The sequence below is a fragment of the Bison bison genome, unplaced genomic scaffold, assembly GCF_000754665.1.
Source record: "Bison bison bison isolate TAMUID 2011002044 unplaced genomic scaffold, Bison_UMD1.0 scf7180017864487, whole genome shotgun sequence".
Taxonomy (NCBI): Eukaryota; Metazoa; Chordata; class Mammalia; order Artiodactyla; family Bovidae; genus Bison; species Bison bison.
This window is the reverse complement of record NW_011495047.1, coordinates 9,407,636-9,426,075: the sequence shown is the minus strand read 5'-3', so window position 1 is coordinate 9,426,075 and position 18,440 is coordinate 9,407,636. Positions and strand designations below refer to the sequence as shown.

The following is an 18,440-nucleotide window of genomic DNA, read 5'->3' as shown; positions in this document are numbered from 1 at the left end:
CCCTGCCCCACTGCGCTGGCCACCCTCACCCCGCCGCCATTCTGTCCACACACATTCCTCTCCTCCATCCACCCTCTTCCTCATTCTGCTCTTCTCCCTGCTTCCCAAAGAACACTTGGCTGTGATGGGCTGTTCCCAGACACCTTCTCCCACAGTCCACGCTGGTCCTCACCATCACCCTCCCCCCAGGCCTGACCCAAGCCCAGCTTGGCTATCTGATTTTGCTTCCACACCAGAAAGTCAGTCACCCCAGACCAGCCCTCTGATCCTCCCCGCACCGTGGAGCACATGTAAGTCCATCTACAAATCTTTACGGAGCCCCTGCTCTCTACCCAGGCTGGTGCCGAGTGCCATGAGGAATGCTGGAAGGAATAGCTAAGCACAGACCCTGCCCTTGCGGGACAGACGGAACAGTTAGGGAAGAAAGACAGATATGTAAAGGAGTGAAATAATAAATCAAGTTAAGGCAGCATGCAAAAGAACATGCTCTTTTCTGTTTTGCTGTGAGCAATCTTTGGTACAAAGAAGGTCCTTCTAATGACACTTTCAAGGAGTTTAATTATTTAAACGATCTTCCTATTAAAGTATTGTTAATATGGTGACAATGGAGGCAGCAGCATAGAAGAGAATAGACACAGACAAATAATGAAATATAACTATAAAGTCAATCACTCACACTTTCAACATTTATTGAGAACTTAATGCATACGCGATACCGAGCTAAGCCCCGAATGTACAGGATGGATAAGACCCAGTCCCTCCCCTCAAACAACCCCACAGAAGGACAGATATGTTAGCCAAACATGGCAACATGACTTTTGATTCAAGGTTGGAAACCTAGAAGAGGGTGTGGGCAATTTCTGGGGTAACTCGGGGAGCTTGGTGTCAGAGGCAGCATTTACAATGAGTTTTGGGAGATGTGCAGGCAGAGGGATCAGGGTCCGGAAGGGACCAGTGTGTACAGAGTGGCTGTGATCAGGCCCAGTGGTCTTAGCAGGAGAAGCAGGCTGGGAGAGGCAGATATAGTAGTCATATTGTGGAAACTCACCTGCCTACTCAGAAACTGGGACTTTTTGCTCTAGACAAAATATTTTGGGGCCACGAATGACACGACTATGGCAAGTATATTTGTTTGAGACATTTCGTAAGTTAGATGGGAAGGGAAAATACTCGAAGATCACTAACAGGCTGTTTGTTCAGACCTGGATATGAGAGGCTGGATCTTGCTGCTAACAGAGGAGGGGAAATGGGAGGGACCCCAGAGGAAGAGAGAAGGGGAGAGTGCCCACAAACAGGAGGCAAAGAACACAAAGGTGCAGAGAGGACCCTGTGGTGTCAAACCATAGGTAACCGAGTAGCAGGAGCCACTGGCAGAAATCAGGACCCACAGAGAATCAGAACCTTATTTTGCAGAAGAGGATAGGGGAGTGGTCTGGATCAAGTTGAACTTGAGGTGACCACAGAGATTTCAACTGGAGCACCTCTACTTAGAGGTGGCAAATTGAGCTCATGCATTTTCCTCCTGAAGCCCTGCTTAACTACACAGAGGGACTTGTTCTTAAGGTGTAGGTTCATAGAAACCAGTAGAACAAGGGAGGAGACAATAGCAACAAGTTTTGGAAGCTGGAGAGAGGATGGGCAGAGAAGGCTGAGTCCTGCCAGAGATGAGGGCAGCTGAGAAGCAGCCCCACTCCCCGACTCAGGAGCCCCGGGCTAGATTGGCATGGGTTACTTTCAGAAGCAGGGATAAGGGTGAATTTTAAAAGGTAAAACGGAAATGGTTGTCAGGGGTTGGGAGGAGGGAGGAATGAATAGATGGAGCACAGGCTTTTTAGGGCAGTGAAAATAATGTGAAACTATACGGTGAGTATGTTCCTTTACACATTTGTCCAAACCCCTAGAATGTTCAACACCAAGGGTGAACACTCACGTAAACATGGACTCTGGGGACAATGGTGTGTCTGTGTAGGTTCATCCACTGCAACAGATGTCCCCTGGGGAGAGAATGGTGATGGTAAGGGGAGCTGTGCACGTGTGGGCAGGAGAGCAGGGGGCGTACGGGAACTCGCTGGACTTTCCACTCAACTTTTCGGTGAACCTAAAACTTCTCTGAAAGGAAAGTTATGAGCAACCTACATAGCATATTCAAAAGCAGAGACATTACTTTGCCAACAAAGGTCCGTCTAGTCAAGGCTATGGTTTTTCTAGTGGTCATGTATGGATGTGAGAGTTGGACTGTGAAGAAAGCTGAGTGCCGAAGAATTGATGGGTTTGAACTGTGGTGCTGGAGAAGACTCTTGAGAGTCCCTTGGACTGTAAGTAGATCCAAACAGTGCATTCTAAGGGAGATCAGTCCTGGGTGTTCATTGGAAGGATTGATGCTAAAGCTGAAACTCCAGTACTTTGGCCACCTCATGCGAAGAGTTGACTCATTGGAAAAGATTCTGATGCTGGGAGGGATTGGGGGCAGGAGGAGAAGGGGACGACAGAGGATGAGATGGCTGGATGGCATCACCGACTCGATGGACACAAGTTTGGGTAGACTCCGGGAGTTGGTAATGGACAGGGAGGCCTGGCGTGCTGGGGTTGCAAAGAGTTGGACACGACTGAACAACTGAACTGAACTGAAAATTTCTCTGAGAAGAAATTAAGCCTATGGACTTCCCTGGCAGTCCAGTGGTTTAAGACTTCTCCTTCCAGTGCAGGGACTGTGGGTTCAGTCCCTGGTCAGGGAACTAAGATCCCACATGCTTCCTGGCCCAAAGGCCAAAAACCATAAAACAGAAGCAATAGTGTAACAAATTCAATGAAGACTTTAAAAATGGTCCCCATCAAAAAAATCTTTAAAAAATAAAAAAGCCTGTTAAAAAAAAAAATTAAAAGTCAATTTAAGGAGCAGTTAGTTCTCCAAATCCCCTCCCTTACTCTGTGCAGGTCAGTTCCTTTCCCTCCCTGTACCATCGCAGGTGATGGGAGATGTATACTCTGGAGTGAGTAAGATGGAGAGTCTTTGGGCTGGGGAACACAGATGTAAGCGAGGCAGGGTCACTACAGGGGGACTGGGTGAGAGACTCTGACATCAAGAGACTTTTTTTTTAGTATTTTTTAAAATGTATTGATTGATCTATTTAGTTCTGGTTGCCCTGGGTCTTCGTTGCTACTTGAGGACTTTCCTCTAGTTGCAGCAAGCAGGGGCTACTCTTCGTCGCAGTGCATGGGCTTCCCATCGCGGTGGCTTCTCTCGTCGTGGAGCACAGGCTCTAGGCGCATGGGCCTTAGTAGCTGTGGCCCACGGACTTTGTTGCCCCACAGCATGTGGGATCTTCTCAGACCAGGGTTGAACCCATGTCCCTTGCATTGGCAGGCAATGCTGAATCACTGTACCACCAAGGAAGTCCTCAAGGCTTTCTAAAGGGTAGAGGCAGCAAAGGCCCGCCCGTAGTCGCAAAGCTTTTAGAGTTCCATTCTTCAGCAGGAACCCAAAGATTCACAGACACATGAGGAACGCATCTAATATGAAAAACAGAGATCAAAACAGACAGATGAAAACAATTTGGAGGATACTGTTGTGCAGACAGAAGGAAAGTTTTTAAAAAATTATTTATTCTCAGAGAAATATGATATTGCAACCGTGAGATCAGAATAAGATGCTATAAAAATGAACATTCAGGGAACAAAATAAGGTCTCAGAGATTTCAAATATAACAGGAATGAAAATTAAACAGAAAGACTGAAAGTTAAAGATATCCTCCCAAACTCTAGCAAACAAAGAAACAAAATCAAAGAAAAAAAACAGAGAAGAGAAAAATCCCTTAAAAATTATTTCAAGAGCTCTTTCCCTTCAGCAGGCCACAGACAATTCGCCCTGCCTGGTGTTACCAGTATTGTAAGAACAAGCCATATCCAAAATCTCCCTTCTGCTTCTGCCGAGATGTCCCTGGTGGTAAGATTATCATCACTGACCTGGGGCAGAAGAAGGCAAAAGTGGATGAGTTCCTACTCTGTGGCCACATGGTGTCAGATGAATATCAGCAGTTCTCCTCTAAAGCCCTGTAGGCTGCCCGTATTTGTGCCAACAAGTACGTGGTGAAAAGCTGTGGCAAAGATGGTTTTCACATCTGAATGTAGCTCCACCCCTTCTATGTCACCTACGTCAACAAGGTGTTGTCCTGTGTTAGAGTGTGATAGACTCCAGACAGGTGTGCAAGATGCCTTTGCAGAGCCCCAGGGCACAGTGGCCAGGATCCACACTGGACAAGACACGATGTCCATCCTCACCAAGCTGTAGAGCAGGAAGCATGTGACTGAGGTCCTCTGCAGAGCCAAGTGAAAGTTTCCTGGACACCTGAAGATCTACATCTCCAAGAAGCAGGGATTTACTAAGTTGAATGCAGATGAATTTGAAAACACGGTGGCAGAAAAGCAGTTCATCCCAGATGGGTGTGGGGTCAAATATATCCCCAGTCGTGGCCCTCAGAACAAATGGTGGCCCTTGTGCTCATGAGAGCCGTGGCACTGTCCCCTGCTTACTTATACCCACCAATAAATCCTACTTTCCTATAAAAAAAAAAAAATTACTTCAAGAGCATTTCCCAGAATTGATGGACATGAGTTTCCAAACTGAATAGGCCAAAGAGTATATGAAAATGTGCCCTCACCAAAGCACAACATCATAGAATTTCAGAACACTGGTGACAAAAAAGAAGATGCCACAAACTTCTAAAAAGAAAACTGAATCACATGAAAGGATCAGAACTCAAAACAGCATTGGTTGTTTAAGAGAACTGTCATAGAACATGAGGAAGCATTGCCTTCAAAGTTCTAAGGGAAGATTTTTTTCCAACCTAAAATTCCATACCCTGCTAAACTATTAAGTGTAAAACAAAAACATGCTGAGACATGCAAATTCTCCCCAAATTACAACTTCCATTGACCATTTCTACAGTGGGAGGGTGGAGGGTGTGTTCCCTCCTGCAAACACAAGACAAAGACATCAGAAAATCAACAGGAGAGAGAGATTAGGATCAGTGCCTGAAATAGAGAGCCAGTAGGTCCTCCTGCAGAAGTGAAAGGGCTCTGGGAGCAATTTCTTGAAGAAGATGAAATGCACAGAATGCCTAAATCTTGGACTTATTGAGATGAGATCTACACTACCGGGAAAGATTTGGGGACCGAATCACTAACGTGGATAAGGAAAACAAAGCAGATTTTAAAAAGGGCAGCTCACTCCATAGAGAACAAGTGTTGAAATAATATTAATAATCTACTATGTGGTTTAGCTATAAATAACAATTAGTCATAAAAATGAAGACATTGATGGGACTTCCCTGGTAGTCCAGTGGTTAAGACTCTGTGCTTCTGCTGCAGGGGGCCCAGGTTCAATTCCCCCGATTAGGGAGTTAAGATCCCACAGGTTGTGAGGTGTGGCCAAAAAAAATTAAATTTAATTTAAAAAAGTGAAGACATTGAGTTTCTGTCTAACCAAGAGGATGATATAACCATATTGAGAGAATGGGGAGACAGGCTGGGGATCTAGGTTCTAATGGGAAGGGTGGATAAAAGAAAATTTAATCTACATCTTATAAAGTGAGAACTGAGGGACTTCTGTGCAGTCCAGTGGTTAAGACTTGACCTTCCAATGCAGGGGGTGCAGGTTCGATCCTTGGTCAGGGAGCTAAGATCTCTCATGCCTCCCAGCCAAAAAGCTAAAACATAAAACAGAAGCAAGATTGTAACAAATTCAATAAAAACTTAAAGATCCACATTGAAAAAAAATCTTAAAAAAAAATTAAGTGAGAACTTAATTGGCACCTTATACTGATAAGTCCTAAAATAATGGTGAAAGTCTCTTCCACAAAAATGTGCGATGCTAAAACTCAAAGGAATGATCTAAAAGAATTGACGGTGCCTGTAGCTGGGTAGTGGGGGATGGGCTGAGGGGGTGGCAGTGGGGGCCAGAGAGTCAGGTCACTGCTGCTTTCTTCACAAGGCTGATAGAGCTCAATCTTTTCAACCACGGCGCAGCACGTAGTCCTCTCTGGTCTAATTCCATGCTTATTCATCTGCCTGTCTCCCAGCCCAGTACCTGTCAGACAGCAGACCACATGCTTGTGGACTGAATCATCGTAGGTTCAAGCTGGGAGGAAACTTTCATTTCAACCTGATCTTTTTACAGGTTAGAAAACTGAAGCCCCCAGAAGAAAGGGGATGTTCCCCCCAGGGCACAGGTGGTGAGCTACAATGTCAACCTCTGGATTCTCTGTCCATCCTCCCGCAAGCCCAGAGGCTGCTTTTGAATCTGCAGAATCAGTGATAGTTTGAAAACTGAGCAGCTCTCATGGGGAGAGGATTTAAAGAGGGAGGAAAGGCAACAGAAGAGGGAAGACAGCGCCCAGGCAGAGATAGAAGAGGCTCCTACCAGAATGCCGTGGCCTGGCCAAGCCGGGAGAATGGCAGCATCTCCCAGAAGGGGAGGTGACCGCCTGGAACCCACCAGGGGTCCCACTGACATTCAGCGTTCCAGATCATACCTCATGGCTTGCCATCCAGGGATCAGCATGATGCTACTGCTGCTGCCAAGTTACAGAATGGCCCCTGGGAGGCTGCGGCAGAAAAATGGCACATCTCCTCCATGTTTTCCGTGAGCAAAAGCAGCCCCAAAGGGCACTTACTGCTGCTTCCAAATACTACCCAGTGCATCCACGTTGGGATTCCCAGGTGGCTGTAGTGGTAAATAACCCGCCTGCCAGTGCAGGTAGATGTAAGAGACACAGGTTCAATCCCTGGGTGGGGAAGATCCCCTGGAGGAGAGCACAGCAACCCAGTCCAGCATTCTTGCCTGGAGAATCCCATGGACAGAGAGTCAGACACGACAGAAGAGACTTAGCATGCACGCACAGTCACGTTAGGTGGAAATCACCACCCAGATCCCTATTGTCAGCAAGTCTGAGGCATCTGGCTTTCAGGTCCATGACTTCTGTAGAGAAGGGTGGACCGGAGGCTGACAGTGATGTTCCACGGTGCCCTCTGGTGATTTCGCACCATCCCTCTCACCTCTCCCTCTGTCCCAGGCTACTGCACCAGAAGTGTCCCTTCCCTTCCCAGGGCTCCAGTGAAGGCCTGTCTGTTAGTAAATTCACACAAACTGATGCCTGAAGGGTCCCCTGGCTACCCAGCTCTGAATCCTGGTGTGGGCTCTACAGGCCTGAGGAGATACTAATCTTGTCAATCTGAGCATCTAAGCATCGAGGATCAAGAGGGGAGGGAAACTTCAGGTTTAGCTTGTGACACAGGAAGACTATTCAGCAGGATGCTGGTAAGCAGGCAGGAGAGAGTCCTGTGCCAGGGAAATGCCCACTGTGGGCAGCCCCGTGTCCATCACAGAGCAGGCACTGGGTATCAGGAGTCTGGCCACATGGGTCCCCAGGTTAGCGAGCTGGACAAGCCAGGTGACCTTTACCAGAGATAAGATCCAGTTGGGATCATGTGAAGTCTAGTGGCGGCCCAGGCAGGGTAAGGGGCTGGGAATCTGTTCAAAGGCTGGCTCAGGACTTCTCTGGTGGTCCAATGGCTAAGACTCCAAACTCTCAACACAGGAGGCCCAGTTCCATCCCTGGTCAAGGAAGTAAATCCCACATGCCACAACTAAGCCCTGATGCAGGGCATCCCTGGTGGCTCAGTGGTAAAAGAATCTGCCTGGCCTTGCAGGGGACATGGGTCTGATCCCTGATCCAGGAAGATCCCACATGCCTCGGAGCAGCTAAGCCCGAGCACCGTAACTGTTGAGCCTGTGCTCTAGAGCCCAGGAAGCACAACTACTGAGCCCATGTGCCCTAGAATCCATGTTCTACGACAAGAGAAGCCACCATTATGAGAAGTCTGTGCACTGCAACGAAGAGCAGCCCCCACTCTCCGCAACTAGAAAAAGCCCGTGCAGCAACAAAGACCCAGCACAGCCAAAATACATACGTATATACATAAATACAATTATATATATATATATAAAAGACCTAGCTCAGCCAAATTAATAAAAAAATTTTTTAAAAAGTTGGTGGCCAAGGAGCCCCTTTCTCCCAGCATTAGCTCTCAGTGCAGAACCTGGCCTCTGGTTCCATCTTGCACTGCCCTCCTCAGTCTGCTGCACTCTGGCTGGGGGACCAGGAGGGTCCTGGACTGGGGCAAGTTGGACAGCATCTCTCTCTCCCCACTGGCATGGGAATGTGGGATCCCTGCTGGTCTCCCCACCATCCCCTTGCCTCGCCCATCTTAGAATCAGACACGCTAGGTCCAGTCTACACTCCAGTACTTTTCTATTAATAGCTATGAAACCATGGGCATGGTGACATCACCTTTCTGAGCCTGCGTTCTCCCATCTGTAAAATGGAGTGAAAGGTACCATTCTCCTAGGAACGTTGTGAGGATTAAACAAATAACACGTGTAAGGCTGTTGGTGGTGCTTGGCACACAATCAGGTGCCTGTTGCTGTGTAAAAACTGCTCTAAAATGTGGTGACTTAAAGCAGCAGCTATTTGCTATCTGTCATGATGCTGGGGGCTCAGCTGGGGTGACCTGTGTGCCTCATGGTGGTGGTGGGCTGCATTCAGCTAGCAGTTTCACTGGGGTGGCTGGACCTCCTCCAGTTGGGTGGGTTTCTTACCTGGCAGTCCAGAGCTCCAAGGAGTCCAGGCAGAAGCGATCAGTTAACGCTTAGGCTGAAATTGGCACACCTTCACTTCTGGTGCATGCTATTGGTCAAGGCGAGTTCCCAAGGCCAGCCCAGACCCACAGGGAGGGGAGATGGCCTCCGTCTCCTGGTAGGAGGAGGGACATGGCACAGGGATGGGGGAGATTGTTGGGGGATGTCTTTGGAGACAGGGTACCAGCACATAACAGTAGGTCGGTGGCAGGTGGGGGAAGTTCGGTTTGACCACTCGGATTAGCACTGTCTGGAGTCTGGCCCAGGGCAATGCTTCGCAGACAATGGGGGCTGTATCACTGGTGTCCCAGAGATGACTTGATGGCAAAAAGTAATTGCATTTTGAGTCCTTTTTAATCCTTTTGATACCATCAAAGAGAAAGATGTCAGCTTAGTGCTAGCCTGTGTCTAATAACGTCTCTATCAGACTAGCTATCTCTGGCCCGGCATTAGCGGTATCTGGCAGGCACAATATCTCGACAGAACGTAGTATATACATTGCTTTGTTTCCTCCTGCATTTATTTTTACAATTGTCAAGTGGGCTGGCTTTCTATTCCTGAGGGTAATAGGGCATTGGCTGAAGTAAAGAGAGTCTTCTCAATGGAGAGATCAGAGCCCAAGGGCTTCCCAGCTCAGGCTACAATTTCTCACCTGAAAACCCTACTACCTGATAACCCTACTACTCGGAGAAGGCAATGGCACTCCACTCCAGTACTCTTGCCTGGAAAATCCCATGGACGGAGGAGCCTGGTGGGCTGCAGTCCATGGGGTCGCTAAGAGTCGGATACGACTGAGCGACTTCACTTTCACTTTTCACTTTCATGCATTGGAGAAGGAAATGGCAACCCACTCCAGTGTTATTGCCTGAAGAATCCCAGGGACGGGGGAGCCTGGTGGGCTGCCGTCTTTGGGGTCACAGAGTCGGACACGACTGAAGCGACTTAGCAGCAGTGGCAGCAGCAACCCTACTACTGGTGAGTCTGTTGTCCACCCCCACCCCAAAAGAAGAGCCCCTAGCACCCTCATCACTCACGTCCTTCACCCCTCAAGCTTTCCTCCTTAACGTTAAATTCCACTCCCACAGACGTTCCTTTTCATCTTAACTGGCCTCTTCCAGAAACTCCTCTGTGCTTTATTCTTTTATCCCTATTGAAATATGGTAGGAGTCATTTTATTTTTTTTGCTACAGTATTTTGTTTATTTTTTAAAATTAATTTTTACTGGAGCTTAGTTGCTTTACAATGTTGTATTGGTTTCTGCTGTACAGCAGAGTGACCCAGCCATACATATACAAATATCCACTCTTTTTTTAGATTCTTTTCCCACATAGGTCATTATGGAGGATAGAGTAGAGTTCCCTGTGCTATGGAGTTAGGCTTTACTCTTCCCCAATACCCCCCTCATTCTCTGCAAGCAGGCAGTGTGGGGAAGTGGGCAGCACTTGGGTTCTGGGGCCAGACCACTTTGGTCTGGGGTCTATCCTGTACCAGACACAGCCCTACCCTTCATGTTTGCAGCCAAGGCAAGAGTGCAAAGGACACCCCCTCCCACTTCCATATCCCAATAGTTAAAAGCTGCAAATAAAGCCAACAATCCATTATGTAAAATAAGTTCCAGCTTCCTAGGCTGACAAAATATATCTTCCTTAAAACCAAAAACATGTCTGTGTGTGTACGCTGAGCTATGCTTTTTCTATGATGACAGAAAAATATAAAAATCACTGAATTTTGTGTCATTTTATAATGTCTTTTAAAAAATATTTATTTATTGTCTGTTGTTTCTAGCTTTCATCAAATTTGAAAAGAAAGTTATAATTATTTCTCCAAATATATATATTTTTATTTCCCTGTCCCAAGCTGAGTCTTCAATTTCTCAGTGTTAGATGACTTGACAGTATTCAAATGCTGATGTTCTATTTACGTTTTTTCACCTCTTATTTTTCCTTTGAGTGGCAGTTTAGATTTTAACTGGTATATCTGAATATTCACTGATAATTTCTTCTACAGTGTCTAAACTGTTCTTAGTCACATTCAGTGTATTTTTTTTTATTTAAGATATTATATTTTTCATTTAAAATGATGAAGCACAAGCTGGAATCAAGATAGCTGGGAGAAATATCAATAACCTCAGATATGCAGATGATACCACCATTATGGCAGAAAGTGAAGAAGAACTAAAGAGCCTCTTGATGAAAGTGAAAGAGGAGAGTGAAAAAGTTGGCTTAAAGCTCAACATTCAGAAAACTAAGATCATGGCATCTGGTCCCATCACTTCATGGGAAATAGATGGGGAAACAGTGGAAAGTGTCAGACTTTATTTTTGGGGGCTCCAAAATCACTGCAGATGGTGACTGCAACCATGAAATTAAAAGATGCTTCTCCTTGGAAGAAAAGCTATGACCAACCTAGACAGCATATTAAAAAGCAGAGATATTACTTTGCCAACAAAGGTCCGTCTAGTCAAAGCTATGGTTTTTCTAGTAGTCATGTATGGATGTGAGAGTTGGACTATAAAGAAAGCTGAGAGCCAAATAATTGATGCTTTTGAACTGTGGTGTTGGAGAAGACTCTCAAGAGTCTCTTGGACTGCAAGGAGATCCAACCAGTCCATCCTAAAGGAGATCAGTCCTGGGTGTTCATTAGAAGGACTGATGTTAAAGCTGAAACTCCAAAACTTTGGCCACCTGATGTGAAGAACTGACTGATTGGAAAAGACCCTGATGCTGAAGGCAGGAGGAGAAGGGGACAACAAAGGATGAGATGATTGGATGACAGCACCGACTCAATGGACATGAACTTGAGCAAGCTCCAGGAGCTGGTGATGGACAGGGAAGAAGAGTCAGACCCAACTGAGTGACTGAACTGAACTGATTTTTCATTTTTGGACACGACAGTTGGATTTTTTTATAACCTCTGTTTCTCTCTTTTTCATGTTTGTATGTTTCTCTACCTTATTGAATACATGAGGCATATGAGTGAAGCACATTTATATTATCTCTTCAGTGTCTTCATCTGCTAGTTATTTCATCTCTTCATTTCTGAGTCTTTCTACTGATTGATTTTTCTCCTGATTGTGGGTCATATTTTTCTACTTTGCATGCCATTTTGTTGTTTGTTTGCTCCTAGATTCTTTTTGGCCGTACTGCTCAAGGCTTGCAGGATCTTAATTCTCCAACAAGGGATTGAACACAGGCCCAGGGCAGTGAAAGCAATGAGTCCTAACCATTAGGCCACCAAGGAATTCCCTGCTTATAGACATTCTTCATCAGACGGAGGAGCTTTCCTTCTATTCTTAATTTTCTGAAAGTTCTTTTTATCAGGAATGGTTGTTGGATTTTGTCAAACAGTTTTTCTACATCTATTAAAATGATCCTATGGTTTCCTTTTTTTTTCGTATGTTAATATGGTAATTCAATTGATTGGTTTGCAAACATTAAACCAACTTTGCATTCCTGAGATAAATCCCACTTGATCATAATATATTATCCTTTTTATATATTGTTGAATTTGATTTGCTAAAACTTTGCTTAAAATTTTTGCCTCTGTGTTCAGGAGGGACATCTGTCTGTACTTTGATTAGAAGCTAGGCATTGTGAATTTTCCATTGTTTGGTGTAGGAGTTTGTTGCATTCCTTTAAGTAATGTTGGACTTTGTTCTGGCACATAGCTAACATACTTGGAGTAAGATGTATACTTGTGAGACTTGCTTTTAAGATTCTTAAGACACATACAGAGTAGCTGTTAGTCCAAGGTTAATGTAGACCTCTGCTATGGCCTTACCCTTCTGAGGACTGTACTCAATACCCCATGTATTATGAGGTCTTTCTACTCTGCCTGACAGGAGCACAAACTAATTCCTGCCCCACGTGAGCTCCAGGCAATGCTCTGCCTTCAGCGTCTCTTTCCCCAGCCTTTTCTTTCATGTATGTGCAAATCAGTGCTCAGCCAGATTCGAGGAGACACCTCTGAGGATCTTGGATGTGTGTTCAGCTTCCCCTCGCTGGGACTCTGGCCTGTGAGTTTCTAGCACCTTTCTAAATCTGTCTTCTCAATCAGCAAGACATTCAAGCTCTGTTTGGAGTCCCTCCTCCCGACCCTGAAGGCTGGAAACAGCTTGGGGCGGGGAGCTGGGGTAATTACAGGGCTCACCTTCTTCCCAGGGATCGGTTCCAGGTTGCCTTTGTCCGAAGTCTGAAAATCATGGTCTCAGCTGTTTTGTCTGGAGCCCTGGTTTTTTTAAGGCAGGAGAGTAAACCTAGCCCCTGTCACTTCATTATGGCTAGAAGCTGAAGTCTCATCCTGTTAGTACATTTCTTTTCGCATGTGGCTGTGACACGCCGAGGCTTCTAAACAGTGGATACCTGGTCAGAGGCCACTTTGCCTAGTCTAAGAGACAGGTCACTAACAGATGTGCCACTCTGGGCTAGTTACTATTCCTTCTGGTGCCTCCATTTTCTTTTTTCCTTTTTAATTGTGTGTGTGTGTGTGTATGTGATACGGGCCATTTTTAAAGTCTTTATTGCATTTGTTACAATCTTGCTTCTGTTTTACATTTTTTGGCTGCGAGGCATGTGGCATCTTAGTTCCCAACCGGATATTGAACCTGCACCCCCTGTACTGGAAGGCGAAGTCTTTACCTCTGCACCCCAGGGGAGTCCCTGGTGCCTCCATTTTCATTTCTGTCAGATGGAGAGGACAATAATAGTATCGACCCTAAGGACTGCTGTGAGATACAGGTAAGATTTTACGTGCTTATTGCCTAAAACGGCCTGACACACAGTGAATGGGTGTTCGATAAATGTGGATTATTTCAGGGACAATCCAGACCACCCAGCTAGGGCTCCTGCAATCTCTCAATCTCCTCCCACCTTCTTGGCTTGTAGAAAGAGGAATCCTTCTATTCTTTTTTTTTTTCTTTTAAGGCCATCATATTCCTCCTAGCTGATGAGTTTAAAAGATCCTTTCTGGACATGTTTTCTCATCCTTCCTTTTCCCCCCTGATTTCTCAGCCTCTCTCTCTTTGCACAGACTCTTTTCCCTCAGAACAGAACATACGCCTGTCTGCTGCCTTCTAAACACAAACATTCCCTCTCACCTCCCTCCTGCTCACACGCCCTTCCTTGGGCTTTATTTCCTTTCTCTGCCAAATTTCTTGAAAGAGGGCTCTGTGTTCTCTGCCTCCCATCCCTCACCTCAGGCTCACCCCGAATCTCTGCACAGCCTGCCCTGTGCAGACTCTGCTCTCACCGAGCCCGGGGTCACTTTCTTGGTCAGTGGCCTCTGCTTAATCCTGTTTCACTCAATCTCCCTGGAGAAGGTGACATCGGATGAAACCTGCTCTTAGGGCTTCCACTTTTGTTCAGTCGCTAAGTCGTGTCTGACTCTTTGCGACCCCATGGGACTGTAGCACATCAGGCTTACCCGTCCTTCACCATCTCTCAGAGTCTGCTCAAACTCGTGCCCATTAGTAGATGATACCATTCAACCAACTCATCCTCTGTTGCCCCCTTCTCCTCCTGCTTCCATAATTATCCCCAAAATGACCTTCAGACCCAGACAACCAGAGTCCAAGACAGAACAAGGAGTTGACAAAGTCAAAGAACATGCCCCCCTACCCCAGGATGTGACCTGTTTTCTAGGCCACACTCCAGGTACCCAATATTTGAGCATCTTTGCCCAAACAGTCCTAGGCCCCCTTCCAGAGCCTACAAACCAAGGCTTCCACCCTTGGTTTGTCCTCTTGAGGGTGAAGCATGACTGGTGTGTGTGCCCTGGGTCTGAGGGGCAATCAGGGGGCAGCTGTTTGAAGGTAGGGGCACAGATAGAGCTGGGGTGTATGGTTGGAATGTATGTGCATTCCATTAATAGGAGACCTGGTGGTCCAGTGGCTAAGACTCTGCACCCCCCAATGCAGGGGCCCAGGTTCCATCCCTGGTTAAGGGACTAGATCCCACATGTGGCAACTGAGCATCCAGCACGCCCCAGCCAGGAGATCCCTTCCTCAGATGGAAGATCCTGAAAGCTTCAACTAAGACCCAGCACAGGCAAAGAGATAAATAAAAATAAGTTTTTTTTTTTTTTTTTAAAGGAGACTCTCACTCTGCAGGACAAGCTGAAAATGTGAAAAGGAAAGGGGAGGAGCGGGCTAGGAGCTGCAAGCCATTGCATTTCCCAGGCCTTGCAAATGTCAGGGATGGGCTTGATCTTGCCCCCTTGGTTCTCCTGCTAACTCTCTGACCTCTTTGCCTGGTCTCCTTTGCTGACTTTGCTCTGTCTAGACTCACTCTCCTGGAGAAGGCTTCCCAGGAACCAGCCTTTGGCCTCCACACACTCACGCCTCTTCCTGCCTCTAGGGGGCGCTCACGGTGCAGTGAGGGAATTCAGCATCTACAGCTCTGCCACCTCCTCGACACAGAGTTCCTAGAGTCCCCTTGGTTTCAGGAGCACAGAGCTGGCGCCCAGTGGGCGCTCCATCCGTGTTTGTTTAATGACAAAGGGAATGGAAACATGAAGTTCACTCGTTCAAGACTCAACTTAAACGTGCCACCTCCTTGCAGTCTTCCTGGATTCCCACATCCTGGTGCCTCCTCCCCAATTAAACACTCATGACATGCTTCCTGAAAGTCACAGTCCTACTCTTCCGGGTTATGGTTATGCCTGTCCAAGCCCTACTCTTCCCTAATAGGGTTGGAGCTTCTTGAGAACAGGGATCAATAGTTGGTACTTAATAGATGCTTAATGAATGAATGAATGTTTGCAGGGTATTCCAAATGCTCTGGCAAGGTCTGAAAAATCTGCAAAGACTGTTTTTTTAGGCTGCCTTGAACTAAGGCCTGTAAGATAGCAAACACCTCCTCAAACCGACCCTTTGTTTTGTTTATATATATTTATTAGGCTCTGCTGGGTGTTAGTTGTGGCATGTGGGATCTAGTTCCCTGACCAGGGATGGAAACCAGGTCCACAAAATTGAAAGCGTGGAGTCTTAGCCATTGGACTACCAGGCAAGTATCTGACTCTTTGGATTTAAAGGGACTTTGGCTTTCTGAAGAGCAACTTCCAACTTGCAGAGAGTTAATTATCAGCAGGGAGCTGACCCAGGAGGGAAGAAGGGCAGAAGATCCTCCCCTCTGTCTGTTCTGTAAAATCGGAGAGAGCGTGGTGTGGTGTGAAGATTAAACTACACAGTGTTCTGAAAGCCCCAGCCAAGTGCCTGGGGTGAAGCTGGCCCCCAAGAATGACGGCATCAGCACCAATCTTTTCTGATTGTTGTTATTGTTGGGAAGAATTGAGTTTGCAGGGCAAGAGGGTTGGCCAGCTGATTCATCTGCAGTTAGTACGCAGCAATTTCTGCTTGAGGACTGCATTTCAACTTCCAGCTCCATGCTTGTCAACACACTATTAGTTTCCCATCGCTGCCTTAACCAAGGCCAGAGGCTTTTAACACTGCAGATGTATCACCTCGTCGTTCTGTAGATAAGAGATCCAACACAGGCCTCATGGGGCTGAACTCCAGGGTTGGCAGGGCCGTGTGGCTTCCTGGGGCCCGGAGGCCCTTCCTCCGTCTGCAAAGCTGGCTTATGTGTGTCAAGTGCTAATGCCGCCATTTCTCTGACCCTCTGCTGTGAGTGTCGAAAGTCGCGGACACTGTGTGCCTTCTCTCCATACCTTCAGCCAGGAAAGCATCTCCAGTTTTAGAATTTGTGTGATTACATTAAGGTTTCTCTGGTGGCTCAAATGGTAAAGAATCTGCCTGCTATGCCGGAGACCTGGGTTTGATCCCTGGGTCAGGAAGATCCCCTGGAGAAGGGAATGGCTACCATGCCAGTATTCTTGCCTGGTGAACAGAGGAGCCTGGCAATTGGCACCCTGTATAATCTAGGGTAATCTCCCCATCTCAAGGTCCACACCCTTTATCACATCTGCAAAGTCCTTTCTGCCACATAAGGTGATGTATTCATAAATCCCTGGGACATCTTTGGTAGAGTGGAGGATGTCTTTATTCTGCCTAACACAGCATACTGTCTTACGAGTTGTCCTGGTTATGTTTTCTGTGTAGGGAATGTCCAATCTCTTCTTCAGAGGGTCTCCCCATCGTCATCATAATAGCAGATCATTCGAAAGAGTTACCACATGCCAGGCGCTGTTCTAAGGAGAATATATTGGTTTGGCCAAAAAGTTCGTTCGAGTTTTTCCATAGCTCAGTCATGTCCTACTCTTTGTGACCCCATGAACCACAGCACCAGGCCTCCCTGTCCATCACCAACTCCCAGAGTCTACCCAAACCCATGTCCATCAAGTCGGTGATGCCATCCAACCATCTCATCCTCTGTTGTCCCCTTCTCCTCCTGCCCTCAATCTTTCCCAGCATCAGTGTCTTTTCCAATGAGTCATAAGATCACACCAAAAAAAAACCCAAATGAACTTTCCGGCCAGCACTACATTTCTGCATTTATTCAATCTTCACCAATTCATTATGAGGCTCCCCACTCGTGAAGCATGGGCTGTGCACAACCACTTTCTTCCCAAGAGCACATCCAAGAGAGGTGCGGGGGATCAGTTCACAGCAGAGAAACCTGACAAATACCATCTCAACCAGGTGATCTAGGTCAACATTCGCAGTTCGAAGTCACGCTGATAGGATATACTATTGAGACAATATGGTGAGAAGTGTGCTTTACCCCTGTGACTTCTCCCCTCCCCAAATCTATAATCCCAGTCCAATTATGAGAAAAAATAAGACAAATTTCAATAAAGGGGGCCTTCCCTGGTGGTCCAGTGGTAAAGAATCCACCTGCCAATGCAGGGGACACAGGTCTGATCCCTGATCCTGGAAGACTCCACATGCCTCAGAGCAATTAAGCCTGTGCACTGCAGCTATCGAGCCTGTGCTCTGGAGCCTCGGAGCCTCAACCACTGAGCCCACGTGCCACAACTGCTGGAACCTGTACCTGCACACCCTAAAGCCAGTGCTCAGCAGCAAGAGAAGCCATCACAATGAGAAACCCACAAACCACTAGAGAGAACCTGGCACACAGCAGCAAAGACCCAGCACAGCCAAAAACAAATAAATGAATAACTTTCTAAAAAATTATATAAAAATTCCAATAAAGGGACACCTTGCAGGGCTAGTACTTGACTGTGCCTGCATGCTAAATCGTTTCAGTGGTGTCCAACCCTTTGCGAACTTACAGGTTGTAGCCCACTAGGCTCCTCTGTCCGTGGGATTCTCCAAGCAAGAATATTGGAGTGGGTTGCCATCCCCTCCTCCAGGGGATCCTCCTGACTCAGGGATCAATCCCGCATCTCTTATGTCTTCTGCATTGGTAGGTGGGTTCTTTACCACTAGCAAAACCTGGGAAAACAGTACCTGATTAATACTCATCAAAACTGTCAAGGTCATCAGAGACAAAGAAAGTCTGAAAAGCTGTCATAGCCAAGAGGAGCCTAAGGAGCCATGACAAGTAAATGTGATGAGAAGTCCTGAATGGGATCCTGGAACAGAATAAAGATCTTTAGGGAAAAGCTAAGGAAGTCTGAATAAACCATGGGCTTTAGTTAATAATAATAATGTATCAGTATTGCCAACCTAGATAGCATATTCAAAAGCAGAGACATTACTTTGCCAACAAAGGTTCGTCTAGTCAAGGCTATGGTTTTTCCTGTGGTCATGTGTGGATGTGAGAGTTGGACTGTGAAGAAGGCTGAGCGCCAAAGAATTGATGCTTTTGAACTGTGGTGTTGGAGA

The 18,440-nt window shown here is 46.5% G+C and overlaps 1 protein-coding gene and 1 pseudogene across 1 annotated transcript in view; both read left to right on the top strand.

The window, feature by feature from the left end:
- Positions 1 to 4,504, top strand: part of LOC105005301 — a 4,887-nt pseudogene extending 383 nt beyond the window's left edge.
- A 2,910-nt stretch (positions 4,505 to 7,414) lies between these two features.
- MDFI (MyoD family inhibitor) overlaps positions 7,415 to 18,440 on the top strand; it is a 42,245-nt gene continuing 31,219 nt past the window's right edge. The window contains exon 1 of the mRNA XM_010863251.1: positions 7,415 to 7,448. Coding sequence (XP_010861553.1) covers positions 7,415 to 7,448 — 34 coding nt within the window. The remainder of the gene's footprint in view (positions 7,449 to 18,440) is intronic.